The 18,510-nt window shown below is 41.2% G+C and overlaps 1 protein-coding gene across 2 annotated transcripts in view; it reads left to right on the top strand.

Moving 5' to 3' along the window:
* Positions 1–2,335: 2,335 nt before the first annotated feature.
* The window catches only part of LOC122348964 (hemicentin-1-like), a 46,970-nt gene continuing 30,795 nt past the window's right edge, over positions 2,336–18,510 (top strand). For both annotated transcript variants that reach the window (XM_043244884.1, XM_043244882.1), the window contains exons 1-4: positions 2,336–2,447; positions 2,774–2,892; positions 3,856–3,891; positions 4,800–4,871. In XM_043244884.1, coding sequence (XP_043100819.1) covers positions 2,862–2,892; positions 3,856–3,891; positions 4,800–4,871 — 139 coding nt within the window. In that variant the 5' untranslated portion in view covers positions 2,336–2,447; positions 2,774–2,861. The remainder of the gene's footprint in view (positions 2,448–2,773; positions 2,893–3,855; positions 3,892–4,799; positions 4,872–18,510) is intronic.

The raw sequence follows: 18,510 nt of genomic DNA, 5'->3' as shown, positions 1-18,510 counted from the left end.
CAGCTCGTGTGTCAGATGGAAATGTATTTTTAGTCGCATGCATAAAAAATTAAGTATACAAAATGTTTAAAATGTATTGCATTTATATTCTTAATGTTTCAAATGTTTAGAACTGTTTGCAGATATGTGGTTGATTTATTCTGCGATATAAGAGTTTTTGTAAGATTTGTGTTCAATTTCAAGTGTTAAATATGCAGAATGTGTATACATTTTTTTAATAAACTTTACTTACATTTTACAAAACAGTTTTGCGTGTCCCATTGATTTATGAAGGTCCTGCAGTGAGGTCTCTTTGCAAATAAGTCACATAAGAAGTAGGGTGCTATTGTGTCTGTATCGTGGATGGTCTGGAGACCGTGAAAGGTTTAGGGTGTCATTTTGAGACGGGTCACATGACCTCGTGTTGTGATGTCACATCATTAGACAGAGCTCATCAACCTAAAGCAGCAGTACACGCATCACATTCAATTTTGCAATTGTTAAATTTAATAATAATTGAAAAATTAAATTATTGTTACTTTATGGAACATAAATCCAATGTGGTTTGTACCTGCGAAGTTAGAAGAAAAAAAAAGAAAAGATTAATTAAAAATAATTTTAGGGCATTATCCGTTATCCATTAGTATCCACTAAACTTTAATATCAATTTTTGTTTTTGTATTAATATTTTTACAGACAAGAATTTTACAAGAATTTGTAGTATTACTAGCTATTAAAAACTAAATTTTAATTACTCAAAATGGTATAAGTGTTCTATAATTCAAAGTATTTAAAGATGCAGTTATTTCTATTTTAATATGATGTATATTATTTCACAAGAAACATCTAAAATAATGCAATGATATCATCGTGCAATGACAGGTCATTTAGCAACTTTTAGCAACAAATCAACCTTTATTTAGCAGCTTTCTCAATAAATTCGCTGCTTATTAATAGTTAGTAAGGCAGTTGTTACATTTCGGGATTGGGTAGGATTAGGGATCTAGAATAAGGTCATGTTGAAGAAGGTATTAATAGACATTACCACTAATAAGTGGCTAATATTCTAGTAATATGCATGCTAATAAACAACTAATAGGTGTAACTGTAAAAAAAAAAAGTTTTACTACAATTAAAAATATAAAAGAAAGGAGGATAATTAGGAAATATAGGAATAAAGAGGAAAATGTAAGACAAAATAGAGATGAAAAAAAAACTAAAATCACCAAGTAATTTCTTTATTTTACCAGGTAAAAAAAAAAAGAATAAAATCTCTTTTACAAGAATGACCTGACCTAGAGCCTGAAGACCAAGCCATCTTTAATGTATCTAAACGTTAAGTAGAGAGGATAAGAAAAAGATTTGAAGAACTGGAGAAGTTCGTGCCAGGCCCAGGTCAAGCAGACCCCGAGAGGACCGTTTGACTTGTGGAGGGTTTCAGAAGTAGTTTTGGTCACACAAGACACCTGTCTGGTCTTCTTCTCAGCTCGCCGCTGGTTCCCGTGTGCTTTCTGGCTGCAAGATGTGTTACTGAACGCAGAGCTGAATGGAGACCACCGAAAAACACAGGAGTTAACTGGAACCGGAGAAGAACACGAGGTAAGTTTCAAGGTAGGTATAAATGGCTTAACTCAATAGAGTGTTAGCATGAGTCCACTTCGTCAGGAACGAGACCGGACACTGTGTGATTAAATGCAGATGCTTGATTGGGTGATGATTACGCGTGGGAGTGGCTGAACAGAATTCTTGTGATTGTGAGCGTTGTGGTTGGCTGGTGGGGAAGCTTGGCTGTGGTTGGTCGGCGAGACAGCCTGGCTGATCTGTACTAGCTCATCGTTGAAGACGCATTGATATTTGTGCATTGCCAACTTTAGAAGCTGCTTGTAGCGAGAACATGACAGAAGTGTTAAGAGGCTAATAAAAGAGATGAGCTGATGGCTGTGGTTTGACTTCTGCTCTGCGAGTTTAAGAGTGCGGAACATATTCTTCATCTTTAGATTCATGAACCTCAAAACACTACAACAAGCGCAAAAGTTTCAACGTGTGCGTGCCGTTTTCATTTCCCACTTAGAATACCTGTCTAATGTCAAATTTAGCAGTCTTTTAAGAGCTGGATAAAGAGTCCTGCTGAAAAATCCCCCGAATGTCTCGTCGTTCACTTCTCACACCACTTCTCACTTTTAAAAATATCCTCTGTCGTAATTACTGCTTTTAGAGATTAAGTAACTGTTTTAAATGTTGATGTGGTGAATCATTACTCCGTGGAATCATTTAAAATCATTAGACTGCATGCGTCACTTGTGAGTAACAGTGTATGCAATTCACTTCATTTCAATCGTTGCGTTCATATTTTGTCACTGATCGTGGGACCATACCAAAACAGGAGTCATGCTTAATCTTTTTGTTTTCTTTCTTTATATATTTATTTAGCAGCAGTCACACTGGGAAGTCTTTATGTACGAAATAAGGTGATGTATGCGATAACACTTCCATGAGTGGTTGCAGATTTTAATCTGATTGTTTTTTAATAAATTAAAACATTTAATAACAGGTACATTGTGTAAAAGCAGTAGGCCTACGTAGGATTAACCTCATAGGGCTTTTCTTCATGTTCACTCTTCTCTCCGTGTGAGACTACGGCAGGATTAGAGCGATTACCAAACATTAAAATAGCTTTTAAACCATACTTTTAAAGGATAAGAACAGTTTAAAAAACTTGCATGCACTGAACAAGTAGTTAAATATCTCAGAATGGAACTCTTTTATGTCAATTTCTTCATGTGTTTGTGTGTAGAGTGTCGTCTCCTCCCTCATCTCTCAAACACAGGAAGTGTCTGATTTAGCGTTCACTTCGCTGTTAAACACTCTATTAATGTGTCAGTATGGGGTCCAGTGCACTGCCTCTCATACTCTGTGAGTATTCTCATGTTTTATTATTTAGTGTTTCAGTATTCAGCTGAAGATAAAGAATGCTTGTGCTGTGTTTAGGACGGTCTCAGTGCTTGTCGTATATTTTAACATTGAGATTCAATGTGGTGATGTTACGTGTGGATCAGAGGCTCCGTGGACAAGTGCTTTTGCTTGGTTTTGTTGTAATACTCGTCTTTTCTGTTTTCTGGTAGTTTGATGGTTAAATGCATTTGTGTTAATGAGAGTTTGGTGTTGTATAATACATTAATTGTAGTGGCCCAAATATCAATGCCTGCATTCCATTGCATTGAAAACAGTACATCAAATAAGTGGTGTCTGTCACAAAAAAGATTCAGTGTTTATATATACATTTATTTATATTTATTCACTCATTTACTTTTGTTATTATTATTATTATTATTTTGAACTGGTTTATCTCAGTGTCATTTTTAGTGGGTGTGTGAAGTCAGCTATTGTTTAGTGCATTAACATGCGAACATGATTATATACTGTATTTTATATGCATACTGAGACCACATCACTTTGGGTCACTCACAGATTTCTGGTACATTTGAACTAAACTGGGTTTAGTTAATTTAAAATATACTTTGTGTGAAAATACCTTATAGTGTTCGCATTCTTTTTAAAGCTGCTATGATTTCACAATTAAGTCGATGGTGGCGACAGCCAACAGGAAGTGAGACATTTTGTCCTAATGTGGTTTGAAGTCTGTAATTTGTTTTGTTCCAATGACGAACCAATGGTGTAAAAAACGTATACCGTGCACTATTTTGTGTGTGTGTGTGTGTGTGTGTGTGTGTGTGTGTGTGTGTGGTAACGATAAATGATGAAAAATCTCTGCCATCAGTTCTCATGGAAAAAAAGAAAAGTTGAAGCTCTAGTGATTAGTTTAGTGATTGTTAAATGAATTAAATGATTTATATTTGTTTCTTTTTCTGCTTTTAGTGCTGATGTCTTTTGTCCACTCTGGACTCACTCAAGGTACTGTGCTACACTGAAATAAATTCAATATATTAAACAAATGTCAATTGTGTTGTAGGCTAGTTTATTTTTGTACATGGATCACATAGTCTTGGTTGTAATGAGGATTTTTATGTTTTACAGGGATTTGTAGTATGATTTTTATGCTGTGCAAACCTTATATTAAAAAATATTCAAAAAGTATTATTTATAATTTACAGTGAAAAAAAAACATAAATTGACTTCCCCAGAATGCACGTTTTGTTTGAATTTGATTTCTTGTTTTGTTTCTTTTTAGTTTTCCGTATCAGTTATGTTTATTAAGGTTATACGTTACATCTAATGTTGTCAAACTGATATTTATTACATATTTCAGTTTGAGTCTCACCTTCATGTTTAATGTTTGTGTGAATGACACATTCTATGTATGTTCATATTTAAAAGCCGCTTGTGATGGTTTTTACACTGCGCAAACTGTTTTATATTTCCTAAACCTACCCTTACAGTAAACTTTCTGCATTTATACTTTCTCAGAAAAATAATTCTCTATGATTTATAAGCTTTTGTAACTATGGGAACAAGTATGCAAGTATAAGCCAAACCATGTAAATCTAAACGAGCCATCTAGTGGCTGTATTTAAATTTTTATGTTTTAGCAGCAATATAATTCATGTCATCACGAATAAAAGTAAGAATTTACATAAAAAGTAATTTGATATAAAACTAAATAATAATAATAAAATAATAAATAATAATTAATAAAATAAATAAATTGACAAAACAAATACATAAATATAAACATTTCATTGCATTTCAGCTCGTATCATAACATGCCAAATTTGATTCATAATTGTATCACTAGCAACTACATGAAGTGAGATATCTGTCTGTTTAGTGATATTCTAGAGTCTGTTTTCTTCTGTTCACAGATTTACCCAGATCTTCACTGACTGTGGCTCCCGACAGTCCTGTATTCCCTGGAGAGACAGTCACCCTGAAGTGTGAGATTGCACACTTGTAGCACAGTTATCATTCAACAAATGCACAGCCAAACAGATGAGTTTTTAGCCTGGATTCAAAAGTGGCTACATTTTTAGCACATCTAATCTTTTCTGGAAACTGGTTCCAACTGCGGGAAGCATAATGGCTACAAGCAGACTCCTCCTGTTTTGTGTGAACCATTGGTATTTCTGACTTGATTCTAATGATCTGAGTGCTCTGTTAGGTTTATATTCAGTGAGCTGATCTGCAATATATTTAGGCCTTATGCTATTGAGTGAGTTATAAATGAATAAAAGTACTTAAAATCTATCCTAAATGTAACTGGAAGCCAGTTTAAGGACCTGAGGACTGGTGTGATATGCTCAGATTTTTTGGTTCTAGCCAGAATTCTGGCAGTATCTGGATGAGCTGCAGCTGTCTTATGGTCTTCTTAGGAGGCCCATGAGGATGCCGCTAAACCATCATGCTGGTGATAAAGACATGAACAAGCTTCTCCAAGTCTTGACTAGAGACAAGACATTAAAAAAAATCTTGCAATGTCTTTGAGAGGATAGTATGCTAATTTAGTTACTGCTTTGACATGGCTACTGAAACTGAGGTCTGTCTCCAGAATCACACCAAGAATCTTGGCTTGATTTTTAGTTGTTTGATTCTTAGAGTCAAAGTATATATTGACCTTCAGAACTTCATCTTTGTTTTCAAATGCAATGATTTCCGTTTTTTCCTTGTCTAACTGAAGAAAAGTAACACTTTACATTAAGGGTTCCAGAATAATCAAGTGAAGTGAAGTCTGCTTTATTGTGAATTCTTCCACACGTACAGCACACGCATACATAGAATTGTAATTGTGTTACTCTCAGACCCTATGTTGCAAGAATGGGAGGGAGTTCAGCTTCCTGACAGCCTGATGTATGAAGCTGTCCTTCAGTCTACTGGTCCTAGCCTGGAGACTCCGCAGTCTCCCTGATGGCGGTAGTCTAAAGAAGTGGTGTGTACGGTGGGTAGAATCACCTGCAATGTGTGACGGTCTTGCCTGGGCGGCCTCTGCAATGCTTTGTGAACTCTGCACAATGGAGACAGTGTGTATAAATAGGGTTTCGCACGTTCGTTGAGAATAAACCATTCCACAGCAATGCTTCGTTAACTCTGCTCTGTTTATTTGAAAACAGCTCTTTCAATTCTGTTTCTTGAATTCTTTTTAACTTTGTGATCGTATAGTGTTTGTTTTAGATGTTAACAATTTCTTTATACGTGACACATTTTCAATTACTTATAAAGCACATGAGTAGAGATCCTAAATATAATACAGAGCAATACAATTAAACCGTATTATAAGTGAAACATCCCCACCTAGCGGAGAATTTGAGCAACACATTTTGAATCAAATAATTTAACAACTTTTAACAACATATTCAACAACATACCTGCACAATGGAGACAGTGTGTGTAAAAATAGGGTTTCGCACGTTCGTTGAGAATAAACCATTCTACATAAAACACAACACACAAACAGATTACAATCGGCCTCGTAATATAATCTCGTTATAACTCGACATCAAGCAACACACTCGACGCCAAACATAACTCAACAGAGTCTCAACATGTTCATTGAGAGATAACGTCACTATAAAGCAAATATTTGTGTGATTTGAACACTTATTAATGGTAATTCTCAGACCGCGACACACGTGCAACTTACCCACAGCAATAGCCGTTAACTCTGCTGTGGGCGGTCCCTACTCCACACGCTAAATTACATCCTGCACCGGGTAGATGGCGCTGTCCCCATTTATGCAGTAATTTTACATTTGCACTCCGTTACATGCACCCCCCTAAAATTATGCTAAACTGGGGAAGCGCCTATACAGTTAGAGAGCTTAACACCACAAGAACCAGAGAAAGGTAACAAAAGCAAGACAAAAAAATAGTTGTGAGAATGTCCTTGAAACACTTCAGTGTGAATGTCAATTACAAAATTCCTCCATAGGAAGTGTGCAAGTATGGACTGGTACCAAAATCCATGCAAAACACAGACTGAAGAGATGCCCTAAACACCTCTCTTTATATACACTATTCAAGGATTGAGAAGTCAACTTCTTAAGAAAGATCTCAGCTCAAAAATTACAATTCAACTTGTAACCATGAAAATTACCCATGAAAAGGTTTTTCACCACATCAAAAGAGAAATTACTGAAGGTGATGAATCATGCACAAACTGATTATTCATCTCACAGATCAATCTTTGTGGAGGTTTAATGGTCCTACCAGCTCTAGTTCTAATTGCGTCTGTGGGAATGAGTTCTGGTTGAGTACAAATTACAGGGTCAACTGTATCCAGAACAGGGTTATTGTCTACTTGTGAAGGTGGAAAAACTGGCATAGTCGAAGAGTGCTGTGAGGAACTCTGGCCTAACTCTTCATCAGGGACTAGTTTGTCATTCAACACATGTTGAAGGTCACTTCCTGTTCAGTGGATACTGAGCTGTTACAGGTATCAGAGTCTGCTTTCGAATTGGAATTCTGAACATCCAAAGAACACTGAACTCCGGACAAGGCACTTGAGTTACTGTCATTTTCGGGGCAGTTGGGCTGATCAGACTGCATAACCCAGTGAGCCGTTCTTGTATCATTGTCAGGATGATCAGGCAAGTCTGAGGTCAAATCAGTTGAATGAGATGGTAAATCAACTTCATCGTTGTACAGAAAGTTAACAGGTAGTAAAAGGTTCCTGTGCACAATCTTTTCTCTGTCCGTTTCTGTGTCTTTTATCCGATAGACATTTATTGGTGATCTCACAGACATCACTTCGTAGAGGTTTGACTCCCACTTATCTGCGATTTTTCTTTTCCACGCTCTCCACGATTCGCCAAAAGGACTCTGTCACCGACAGTCAAAGGTGATCCTTTTACTTTCCGATTGTAGATTCTTGCATGACGAGCTTGCTCAGTAGAACTGTGCTTCTGTGCAATTTTTGCAGCTTCGCGAGGTCACATTTAAGCTTGGATACGAAATCTGAATACTTCACAACAGTATCATCTCTGAGAACATGCTGGAACATCACATCGATGGGAAGGCGTGGGACTCTCCCGAACATTAAATAGAAAGGCGCAAAGCCTGTGGTCTCGTGAACGGTGCAGTTATAACAGAAAGTCAGCATCTGCAAAGACTGTGGCCACTTGGCTTTGGACTGAAGAGGTAAGGATCTTATCATGTTCCCTAAGGTTCTGTTAGGCGTTCCGTGATTCCGTTCCCCATTGGGTGGTAGGGGTGGTGTGTGATTTCTTAACACCTGCCATATCCAGCAACTCCTTCATCAATTTGCTCTCAAAGCTCGGGCCTTGATCCGAATGCACACGCATCGGGAATCCGTAAACACAGAAGAGACCGTTCCATAATCGATGAGCAACCTGCTTTGCGGACTGGTTCTTACAGGGAAAAGCGTAGGCCATTTTGGTGAAATGGTCTGTTGCTACAAGAACATCCACGCTCCTGTTATCACCCTGCTCCGCTGTCCAGAAATCGATGCAGATGAGTTCCATCGGCTCAGAGGTGTGAATGTTCTCAAGAGGTGCACGATCTCTTGGTTCAGGGTCTTGCCTACGAGACACCGCATACAGTTTTTCACATAATTTGCTATGTCGCGTTGCATGCCTGTCCAGAAAAACCTTTGTCTGGCCAACGAGAGTGTCCTGGAGCGACCTTGATGACCAGCCGCATCATGCAGACCATGAAGCACTTGTTGTTTCAGAGTATCTGGAACGACGAATTGATACAGCTTTTTGTTCATATGATTGTCTCTTTTAACTCTGAAAAGCATGCCATCTCTGATGTTAAGTTTATTCCAATGCCTAAGAAGCCTTATGACAGGACGAGGCTCATTAGCACGTTCATGTTTGTCAGGCGTCTGTGTCGTTGAACATAAAAGAGAGCTCTGCTCACAGTGTCATCCTGTTCTTGTGCAGCTGACAGAGTGCTTGCAGTGAGTGCCGTAGTCTGGTCCATATTGAAGAAGTGTGGAATGGATTCCACGCCCATCATCTGTCCTACACCGCCAGAACAATGTGCGCCCAATACTGCAGCTACATCCTGCGAACTCAAAGCACCTGGGGACGTTAGACATTGGCCACTAACTCCAGCTGTATCAGAGGGGTCATCAGCAGAACTTAATGCTTGACAGTTTGTGGTAAGACGGAAAGAATCTTGGACGACTTGATCTACAACTCCATTAACCTGATTGAGCAAAGAGTGGTAAGGTTCTGTGACAAGTCGATGACTTACACTTGACTGGACGAAAGGTTCCCTGCTCAGGCGTCAGCGACAATGTTCTTAGAGCCAGGTACGTATTTTAGGTCAAAGCTGAAAGAGGCTAATTTAGCAACCCAGCGTTGCTCACATGCATCAAGGCGTGGCTTGGTGAGTATGTAAGTGAGGGGATTATTGTCCGTCCAAGCTGTAAAATGACGGCCCTTCAACCAATAATGGAACTTGTCGCATATCGCCCACTTGAGCGCAAGGAATTCTAGCCTGTGAGCCGGGTAATTCATCTGGGAACGAGACAACGTCTTGCTAGCAAATGCCACGGGCCTAGCTATAGTGCCACCCTCAGGAATCTGAGAAACAACAGCTCCCAAGCCGTCAAACGAGGCATCTATAGATAATATGAATTCACGGTTAAAGTCAGGGTGTGCTAGCGTTACGCTTGTGAGAAGATCCTCTTTCAAGGTGTCAAATGAATCCTGGCATTTGTCAGTCCAGTCTGTAGGTGCGAGCTTGGTGCACATAGCTTTTGAGCTAAGCTTCCTTCTCCTTCCTCTAGAGCCTCTCGTGTCAGTCTTTGAGATGAGATCGAATAAAGGCTTGGCTTTGGCAGAACATCGCTCTATAAAATGTTGGTAGTATAATACCATGCCTAAGAAAGATCTAATCTTCTTGTGGCACGGAGTAGCTCCATCAGAATCCATCAAGTCAACTGCTTTAACATCTGTGATGGCCTTTATTTTCCCAGGGTCTGTTTTGACGCCATCTTCACAAATGACATGGCCAAGAAACTTAACAGATTTTCTCAAGAAATGGCACTTTTTAGGAGAGAGCTTGAGATTATGGGCTTTGAGTCTTGAAAACACCATCTCCAGCCTTTCAAGAGCAACCTGCTCGTTGGGGGCAAAGACCATGAGATCATCGAGATAACAAAGTAAGCTTGTGAAGTTCTTATCACCAAAGATTGACATCATCATGCGCATGAATGTAGCTGGACTGTTGCAAAGGCCTTGGGGCATCCTGTTATATTCATGCAGCCCAAATGGTGAAGAGAAAGCAGTATATTTCCTATCGTCCTCATGCAAAGGAACATTATAGAAGCCTGAGGTAAGGTCCATAGTCGAGAAGTAAGCGTTTCCTCCAAGAGCAGCTAAAGCGTCTGACTGGTGTGGCAGAGGATGGGCATCTTTTACAGTCCTGGCGTTCAGCCATCGAAAGTCAGTACAAATCCTCAAATCACCGTTCTTTTTCCACACCAGGACGAGGGGGGAGGCGTACTCACTGTTTGATTTTCTGATTATTCCTTTCTCTTCCATTTCATCCAGCGCTACTCTCAGCTTTTCATAATGTCCAGGCGGTACACGACGGTAGGGGAGGCGAAAGGGTCTGTCGTCGATTAGGCGGATCCGATGTACAAAATCTTTGGCTTCGCCACAGTCCATTTTGTTCCTCGAAAATATGGACTCATATTTCTTCACAAGATGGAGTAATTTCATCTTCCATGTTGAAGGCACTTCACAAGCTGTTAGATCCAAGTCGTTCAATCCCAAATCATTCAAGGTCTGTACCATCTCATCTTCAGATTCCTGGGAGCCATCATCATGTTGAAAGTGTTGAACTTGAGACTTAATATAGTCACTCTCTGGGAGATCTTCAACAGCGATGCAAGGAGAAACATCCGCAATCTTTGCATTTCTTCTCAATGTCAACACACTGTTTGTGGGATTTATAACTTTCACAGGTATCCAGCCGTCACCCCATAAAGGTGTAATGACTCGACCCACCATGATCTGCTTAGGGCCACATTTGGATTGGGTAGGCTCCACCAATACTGTACTACCCACAGACATCACAGAGTTGACGGGAAGCTTGCCCCATACAAGGTGTTCAGTTTGGGGTTGAAGCGTGACACAGTGCTTGAGTTTAACAGTACCAACTTTCTCAGGTACGTGATCACCTCTCCATCGCTGTGTATTGGACAGCAAGGAAATGAACTCTAAACACTCCTTTTGTCCATCACCGCTTGGTAGTGAAATCAATTTCCAGTAGTCATCCGTATTTTTCAGAATAGTCAGCAGGCTCTTGATGGCGTTGCTGCCCAAGATCATCTCATCAGTCTGGCCTGGAACAATCAGCACAGGTACTATCATTTTACATCCGTAGACACAGATGGACAAATCATACATTGCCGTTGGCGTGACACGATGACCACCACATCCAATAATCACAACATCATCGGCAAAACTCTTTGACAATGTAGAAGCACTTGCTAGCAGCTTAGCTTCAGCTGCCTCACTGAGAGTGCACGCCATTGAGCCACTGTCGAGTAATGCAGTGAAAGACGGACCATTTTCCACAGATACAGCAGTGTAGAATAACGAATCGGCTCTAGGAACTCGTTGTATCCCTTGAAATACAGCTGTTTTCTCAGGTGAGACACTGGATTTGTTCTTCTCAAAAATAGACTCATAATCTTGTGTGGCAAACATTGGAGGATTATCAGTTTGGTCTGCACTAACCTCCTTACGCACAGACCTGTCAGTTTTCCTGATGAGGCTGAGGTGACCGTCTCCACCTAGGGCAGGACCGTCTGGAATGACCTGGTGACTGACACTGAAAGCATAGCCGATGCTCACGACAATGAGTTAAGGCAGAGTGGGAAAGCGTCGTCGCAGATAGAACATGGCAAGGCATCAAAACCTTCAATCCTAGGAAGTCTGCTGTAAGGCTGCTGTTTAGGACGGGACTGAGTTCTGTTAGTATTGGTTAGCAGGACCTTTTCAAGCATGTCGATGACCTTTTCAAGAGCAGATAAATCTGGACTTTTCTGTTGTTCGCACATTGAAGGAGCAGGCGCTGGAACTGAATTAACATCAATCTTGTTAACCGAAACTCTTTCACTGTGGCTGCGATGCACTGTACTGGTGGCTTTGAGCGATAAGTCAGATTGATAGTCATTAAGGACGGCCTGAACTTCATGGGCAGACCACTTGTCAATCGGCTTGGATCTGAAGGTCAAGGCTAAGTCTTTACTTGGGCAGTGTCTGATAAACATGTGAACTATTTCCACATGGGGCTTGTCAAGTGTTTTACCTTGCTCTCGCAGGCATTCAGAGGCAACATCCGCTGCTTTGTTGAGTCTCAACCAGTAGTCGTATGGGTTTTCATCCTCTTCAGGTAAGGTAGTATAAAAGTCGGCAAGAGGAACTGAGAGTAATGATTAGAGCTGAAATGTTTGCGAAGCAGGCTGTAAACGGAATTTGGGCAGACAGCAATTGCAGAATCACAATTTCTGATCCAGAACTTGACTACATCTTTTGCTTTACCACGAAGGTGTACTAGGATTTCTTCCACATGTTCATCAGCACTCATACTGCTCTTTTTAACAAATGTCTTCATGAGATCCTCCCACTCCTCAATTACAATCGAGTCAGAGCTATCCCCTCTGAAGGAAGGCGGCTCCTTGACTTTCCTGTGCTGAATCACTTGGTTTTGAGACACATTTAACATGCTTGAAGGTTGAGTAGTCCTATCATCAGTGTGCTGTTTACTTGGTGTGTCAGTGTCTAAGCTATAAGGACTGAGATGAGACATAATGTTGTCTGCTAATTGTTGGCCAATCTGATGAACAATTGAAGTCATCTGCCCTAACATGTCATGCACGCTATCACTGTTAGGTGTTGAAGCGCAGGCTGCTCTGTGATTGACATCTGACTGTGTGTCATCATACTCTCTGCCAGGCCTACAACTATCGTTAGCACTGGGACTGTTCATTGAAAAGGGAATTGGAAACCCTAAAACCCCTCTACCTCTGCCTACTGGACCAGGAGTACATTGGTCAGGTAAAACCGTTTACTATTACTCATCATAGGCAGCAAAGTTTCAAAAAAAAAAAAAAAAAAAGAGTACATACACATGCAAAAATTAATTCAATATAGATGAGCAGAGCAAGAAGCCGAAAAAGGATAAAGCGAGTGAGTCCCTTGATTTCGAAAGGCTGTGGACTGATGATGAACTGTTCCAACGATGATGAATGCTTAAAGTCCGTAAGAGTCAACACGGTGATCACGCTCAGCTTGCTTGAAGACACGACCCACGGCAACACAGCGGCATCACAACTTCACGGCACCAATGTGACGGTCTTGCCTGGGCGGCCTCTGCAATGCTTTGTGAACTCTGCACAATGGAGACAGTGTGTATAAATAGGGTTTCGTGACGTTCGTTGAGAATAAACCATTCCACAGCAATGCTTCGTTAACTCTGCTCTGTTTATTTGAAAACAGCTCTTTCAATTCTGTTTCTTGAATTCTTTTTAACTTTGTGATCGTATAGTGTTTGTTTTAGATGTTAACAATTTCTTTATACGTGACACATTTTCAATTACTTATAAAGCACATGAGTAGAGATCCTAAATATAATACAGAGCAATACAATTAAACCGTATTATAAGTGAAACATCCCCACCTAGCGGAGAATTTGAGCAACACATTTTGAATCAAATAATTTAACAACTTTTAACAACATATTCAACAACATACCTGCACAATGGAGACAGTGTGTATAAATATAGGTTTCGCACGTTCGTTGAGAATAAACCATTCTACATAAAACACAACACACAAACAGATTACAATCGGCCTCGTAATATAATCTCGTTATAACTCGACATCAAGCAACACACTCGACGCCAAACATAACTTAACAGAGTCTCAACATGTTCATTGAGAGATAACGTCACTATAAAGCAAATATTTGTGTGATTTGAACACTTATTAATGGTAATTCTCAGACCGCGACACACGTGCAACTTACCCACAGCAATGCTTCGTTAACTCTGCTGTGGGCGGTCCCTACTCCACACGCTAAATTACATCCTGCACCAGGTAGATGGCGCTGTCCCCATTTATGCAGTAATTTTACATTTGCACTCCGTTACATGCACCCCCCTAAAATTATGCTAAACTGGGGAAGCGCCTATACAGTTAGAGAGCTTAACACCACAAGAACCAGAGAAAGGTAACAAAAGCAAGACAAAAAAATAGTTGTGAGAATGTCCTTGAAACACTTCAGTGTGAATGTCAATTACAAAATTCCTCCATAGGAAGTGTGCAAGTATGGACTGGTACCAAAATCCATGCAAAACACAGACTGAAGAGATGCCCTAAACACCTCTCTTTATATACACTATTCAAGGATTGAGAAGTCAACTTCTTAAGAAAGATCTCAGCTCAAAAATTACAATTCAACTTGTAACCATGAAAATTACCCATGAAAAGGTTTTTCACCACATCAAAAGAGAAATTACTGAAGGTGATGAATCATGCACAAACTGATTATTCATCTCACAGATCAATCTTTGTGGAGGTTTAATGGTCCTACCAGCTCTAGTTCTAATTGCGTCTGTGGGAATGAGTTCTGGTTGAGTACAAATTACAGGGTCAACTGTATCCAGAACAGGGTTATTGTCTACTTGTGAAGGTGGAAAAACTGGCATAGTCGAAGAGTGCTGTGAGGAACTCTGGCCTAACTCTTCATCAGGGACTAGTTTGTCATTCAACACATGTTGAAGGTCACTTCCTGTTCAGTGGATACTGAGCTGTTACAGGTATCAGAGTCTGCTTTCGAATTGGAATTCTGAACATCCAAAGAACACTGAACTCCGGACAAGGCACTTGAGTTACTGTCATTTTCGGGGCAGTTGGGCTGATCAGACTGCATAACCCAGTGAGCCGTTCTTGTATCATTGTCAGGATGATCAGGCAAGTCTGAGGTCAAATCAGTTGAATGAGATGGTAAATCAACTTCATCGTTGTACAGAAAGTTAACAGGTAGTAAAAGGTTCCTGTGCACAATCTTTTCTCTGTCCGTTTCTGTGTCTTTTATCCGATAGACATTTATTGGTGATCTCACAGACATCACTTGTAGAGGTTTGACTCCCACTTATCTGCGATTTTTCTTTTCCACGCTCTCCACGATTCGCCAAAAGGACTCTGTCACCGACAGTCAAAGGTGATCCTTTTACTTTCCGATTGTAGATTCTTGCATGACGAGCTTGCTCAGTAGAACTGTGCTTCTGTGCAATTTTGCAGCTTCGCCGAGGTCACATTTAAGCTTGGATACGAAATCTGAATACTTCACAACAGTATCATCTCTGAGAACATGCTGGAACATCACATCGATGGGAAGACGTGGGACTCTCCCGAACATTAAATAGAAAGGCGCAAAGCCTGTGGTCTCGTGAACGGTGCAGTTATAACAGAAAGTCAGCATCTGCAAAGACTGTGGCCACTTGGCTTTGGACTGAAGAGGTAAGGATCTTATCATGTTCCCTAAGGTTCTGTTGAAGCGTTCCGTGATTCCGTTCCCCATTGGGTGGTAGGGGGTGGTGTGTGATTTCTTAACACCTGCCATATCCAGCAACTCCTTCATCAATTTGCTCTCAAAGCTCGGGCCTTGATCCGAATGCACACGCATCGGGAATCCGTAAACACAGAAGAGACCGTTCCATAATCGATGAGCAACCTGCTTTGCGGACTGGTTCTTACAGGGAAAAGCGTAGGCCATTTTGGTGAAATGGTCTGTTGCTACAAGAACATCCACGCTCCTGTTATCACCCTGCTCCGCTGTCCAGAAATCGATGCAGATGAGTTCCATCGGCTCAGAGGTGTAAATGTTCTCAAGAGGTGCACGATCTCTTGGTTCAGGGTCTTGCCTACGAGACACCGCATACAGTTTTTCACATAATTTGCTATGTCGCGTTGCATGCCTGTCCAGAAAAACCTTTGTCTGGCCAACGAGAGTGTCCTGGAGCGACCTTGATGACCAGCCGCATCATGCAGACCATGAAGCACTTGTTGTTTCAGAGTATCTGGAACGCACGAATTGATACAGCTTTTTGTTCATATGATTGTCTCTTTTAACTCTGAAAAGCATGCCATCTCTGATGTTAAGTTTATTCCAATGCCTAAGAAGCCTTATGACAGGACGAGGCTCATTAGCACGTTCATGTTTGTCAGGGCGTCTGTGTCGTTGAACATAAAAGAGAGCTCTGCTCACAGTGTCATCCTGTTCTTGTGCAGCTGACAGAGTGCTTGCAGTGAGTGCCGTAGTCTGGTCCATATTGAAGAAGTGTGGAATGGATTCCACGCCCATCATCTGTCCTACACCGCCAGAACAATGTGCGTCCAATACTGCAGCTACATCCTGCGAACTCAAAGCACCTGGGGACGTTAGACATTGGCCACTAACTCCAGCTGTATCAGAGGGTCATCAGCAGAACTTAATGCTTGACAGTTTGTGGTAAGACGGAAAGAATCTTGGACGACTTGATCTACAACTCCATTAACCTGATTGAGCAAAGAGTGGTAAGGTTCTGTGACAAGTCGATGACTTACACTTGACTGGACGAAAGGTTCCCTGCTCAGGGCGTCAGCGACAATGTTCTTAGAGCCAGGTACGTATTTTAGGTCAAAGCTGAAAGAGGCTAATTTAGCAACCCAGCGTTGCTCACATGCATCAAGGCGTGGCTTGGTGAGTATGTAAGTGAGGGGATTATTGTCCGTCCAAGCTGTAAAATGACGGCCCTTCAACCAATAATGGAACTTGTCGCATATCGCCCACTTGAGCGCAAGGAATTCTAGCCTGTGAGCCGGGTAATTCATCTGGGAACGAGACAACGTCTTGCTAGCAAATGCCACGGGCCTAGCTATAGTGCCACCCTCAGGAATCTGAGAAACAACAGCTCCCAAGCCGTCAAACGAGGCATCTATAGATAATATGAATTCACGGTTAAAGTCAGGGTGTGCTAGCGTTACGCTTGTGAGAAGATCCTCTTTCAAGGTGTCAAATGAATCCTGGCATTTGTCAGTCCAGTCTGTAGGTGCGAGCTTGGTGCACATAGCTTTTGAGCTAAGCTTCCTTCTCCTTCCTCTAGAGCCTCTCGTGTCAGTCTTTGAGATGAGATCGAATAAAGGCTTGGCTTTGGCAGAACATCGCTCTATAAAATGTTGGTAGTATAATACCATGCCTAAGAAAGATCTAATCTTCTTGTGGCACGGAGTAGCTCCATCAGAATCCATCAAGTCAACTGCTTTAACATCTGTGATGGCCTTTATTTTCCCAGGGTCTGTTTTGACGCCATCTTCACAAATGACATGGCCAAGAAACTTAACAGATTTTCTCAAGAAATGGCACTTTTTAGGAGAGAGCTTGAGATTATGGGCTTTGAGTCTTGAAAACACCATCTCCAGCCTTTCAAGAGCAACCTGCTCGTTGGGGGCAAAGACCATGAGATCATCGAGATAACAAAGTAAGCTTGTGAAGTTCTTATCACCAAAGATTGACATCATCATGCGCATGAATGTAGCTGGACTGTTGCAAAGGCCTTGGGGCATCCTGTTATATTCATGCAGCCCAAATGGTGAAGAGAAAGCAGTATATTTCCTATCGTCCTCATGCAAAGGAACATTATAGAAGCCTGAGGTAAGGTCCATAGTCGAGAAGTAAGCGTTTCCTCCAAGAGCAGCTAAAGCGTCTGACTGGTGTGGCAGAGGATGGGCATCTTTTACAGTCCTGGCGTTCAGCCATCGAAAGTCAGTACAAATCCTCAAATCACCGTTCTTTTCCACACCAGGACGAGGGGAGGCGTACTCACTGTTTGATTTTCTGATTATTCCTTTCTCTTCCATTTCATCCAGCGCTACTCTCAGCTTTTCATAATGTCCAGGCGGTACACGACGGTAGGGAGGCGAAAGGGTCTGTCGTCGATTAGGCGGATCCGATGTACAAAATCTTTGGCTTCGCCACAGTCCATTTTGTTCCTCGAAAATATGGACTCATATTTCTTCACAAGATGGAGTAATTTCATCTTCCATGTTGAAGGCACTTCACAAGCTGTTAGATCCAAGTCGTTCAATCCCAAATCATTCAAGGTCTGTACCATCTCATCTTCAGATTCCTGGGAGCCATCATCATGTTGAAAGTGTTGAACTTGAGACTTAATATAGTCACTCTCTGGGAGATCTTCAACAGCGATGCAAGGAGAAACATCCGCAATCTTTGCATTTCTTCTCAATGTCAACACACTGTTTGTGGGATTTATAACTTTCACAGGTATCCAGCCGTCACCCCATAAAGGTGTAATGACTCGACCCACCATGATCTGCTTAGGGCCACATTTGGATTGGGTAGGCTCCACCAATACTGTACTACCCACAGACATCACAGAGTTGACGGGAAGCTTGCCCCATACAAGGTGTTCAGTTTGGGGTTGAAGCGTGACACAGTGCTTGAGTTTAACAGTACCAACTTTCTCAGGTACGTGATCACCTCTCCATCGCTGTGTATTGGACAGCAAGGAAATGAACTCTAAACACTCCTTTT

This window comes from Puntigrus tetrazona, chromosome 7 (genome assembly GCF_018831695.1).
Source record: "Puntigrus tetrazona isolate hp1 chromosome 7, ASM1883169v1, whole genome shotgun sequence".
In the NCBI taxonomy this organism is placed as follows: domain Eukaryota; kingdom Metazoa; phylum Chordata; class Actinopteri; order Cypriniformes; family Cyprinidae; genus Puntigrus; species Puntigrus tetrazona.
The sequence above is the reverse complement of the archived record's forward strand: the minus strand, read 5'-3'. Positions and strand labels throughout refer to the sequence as shown.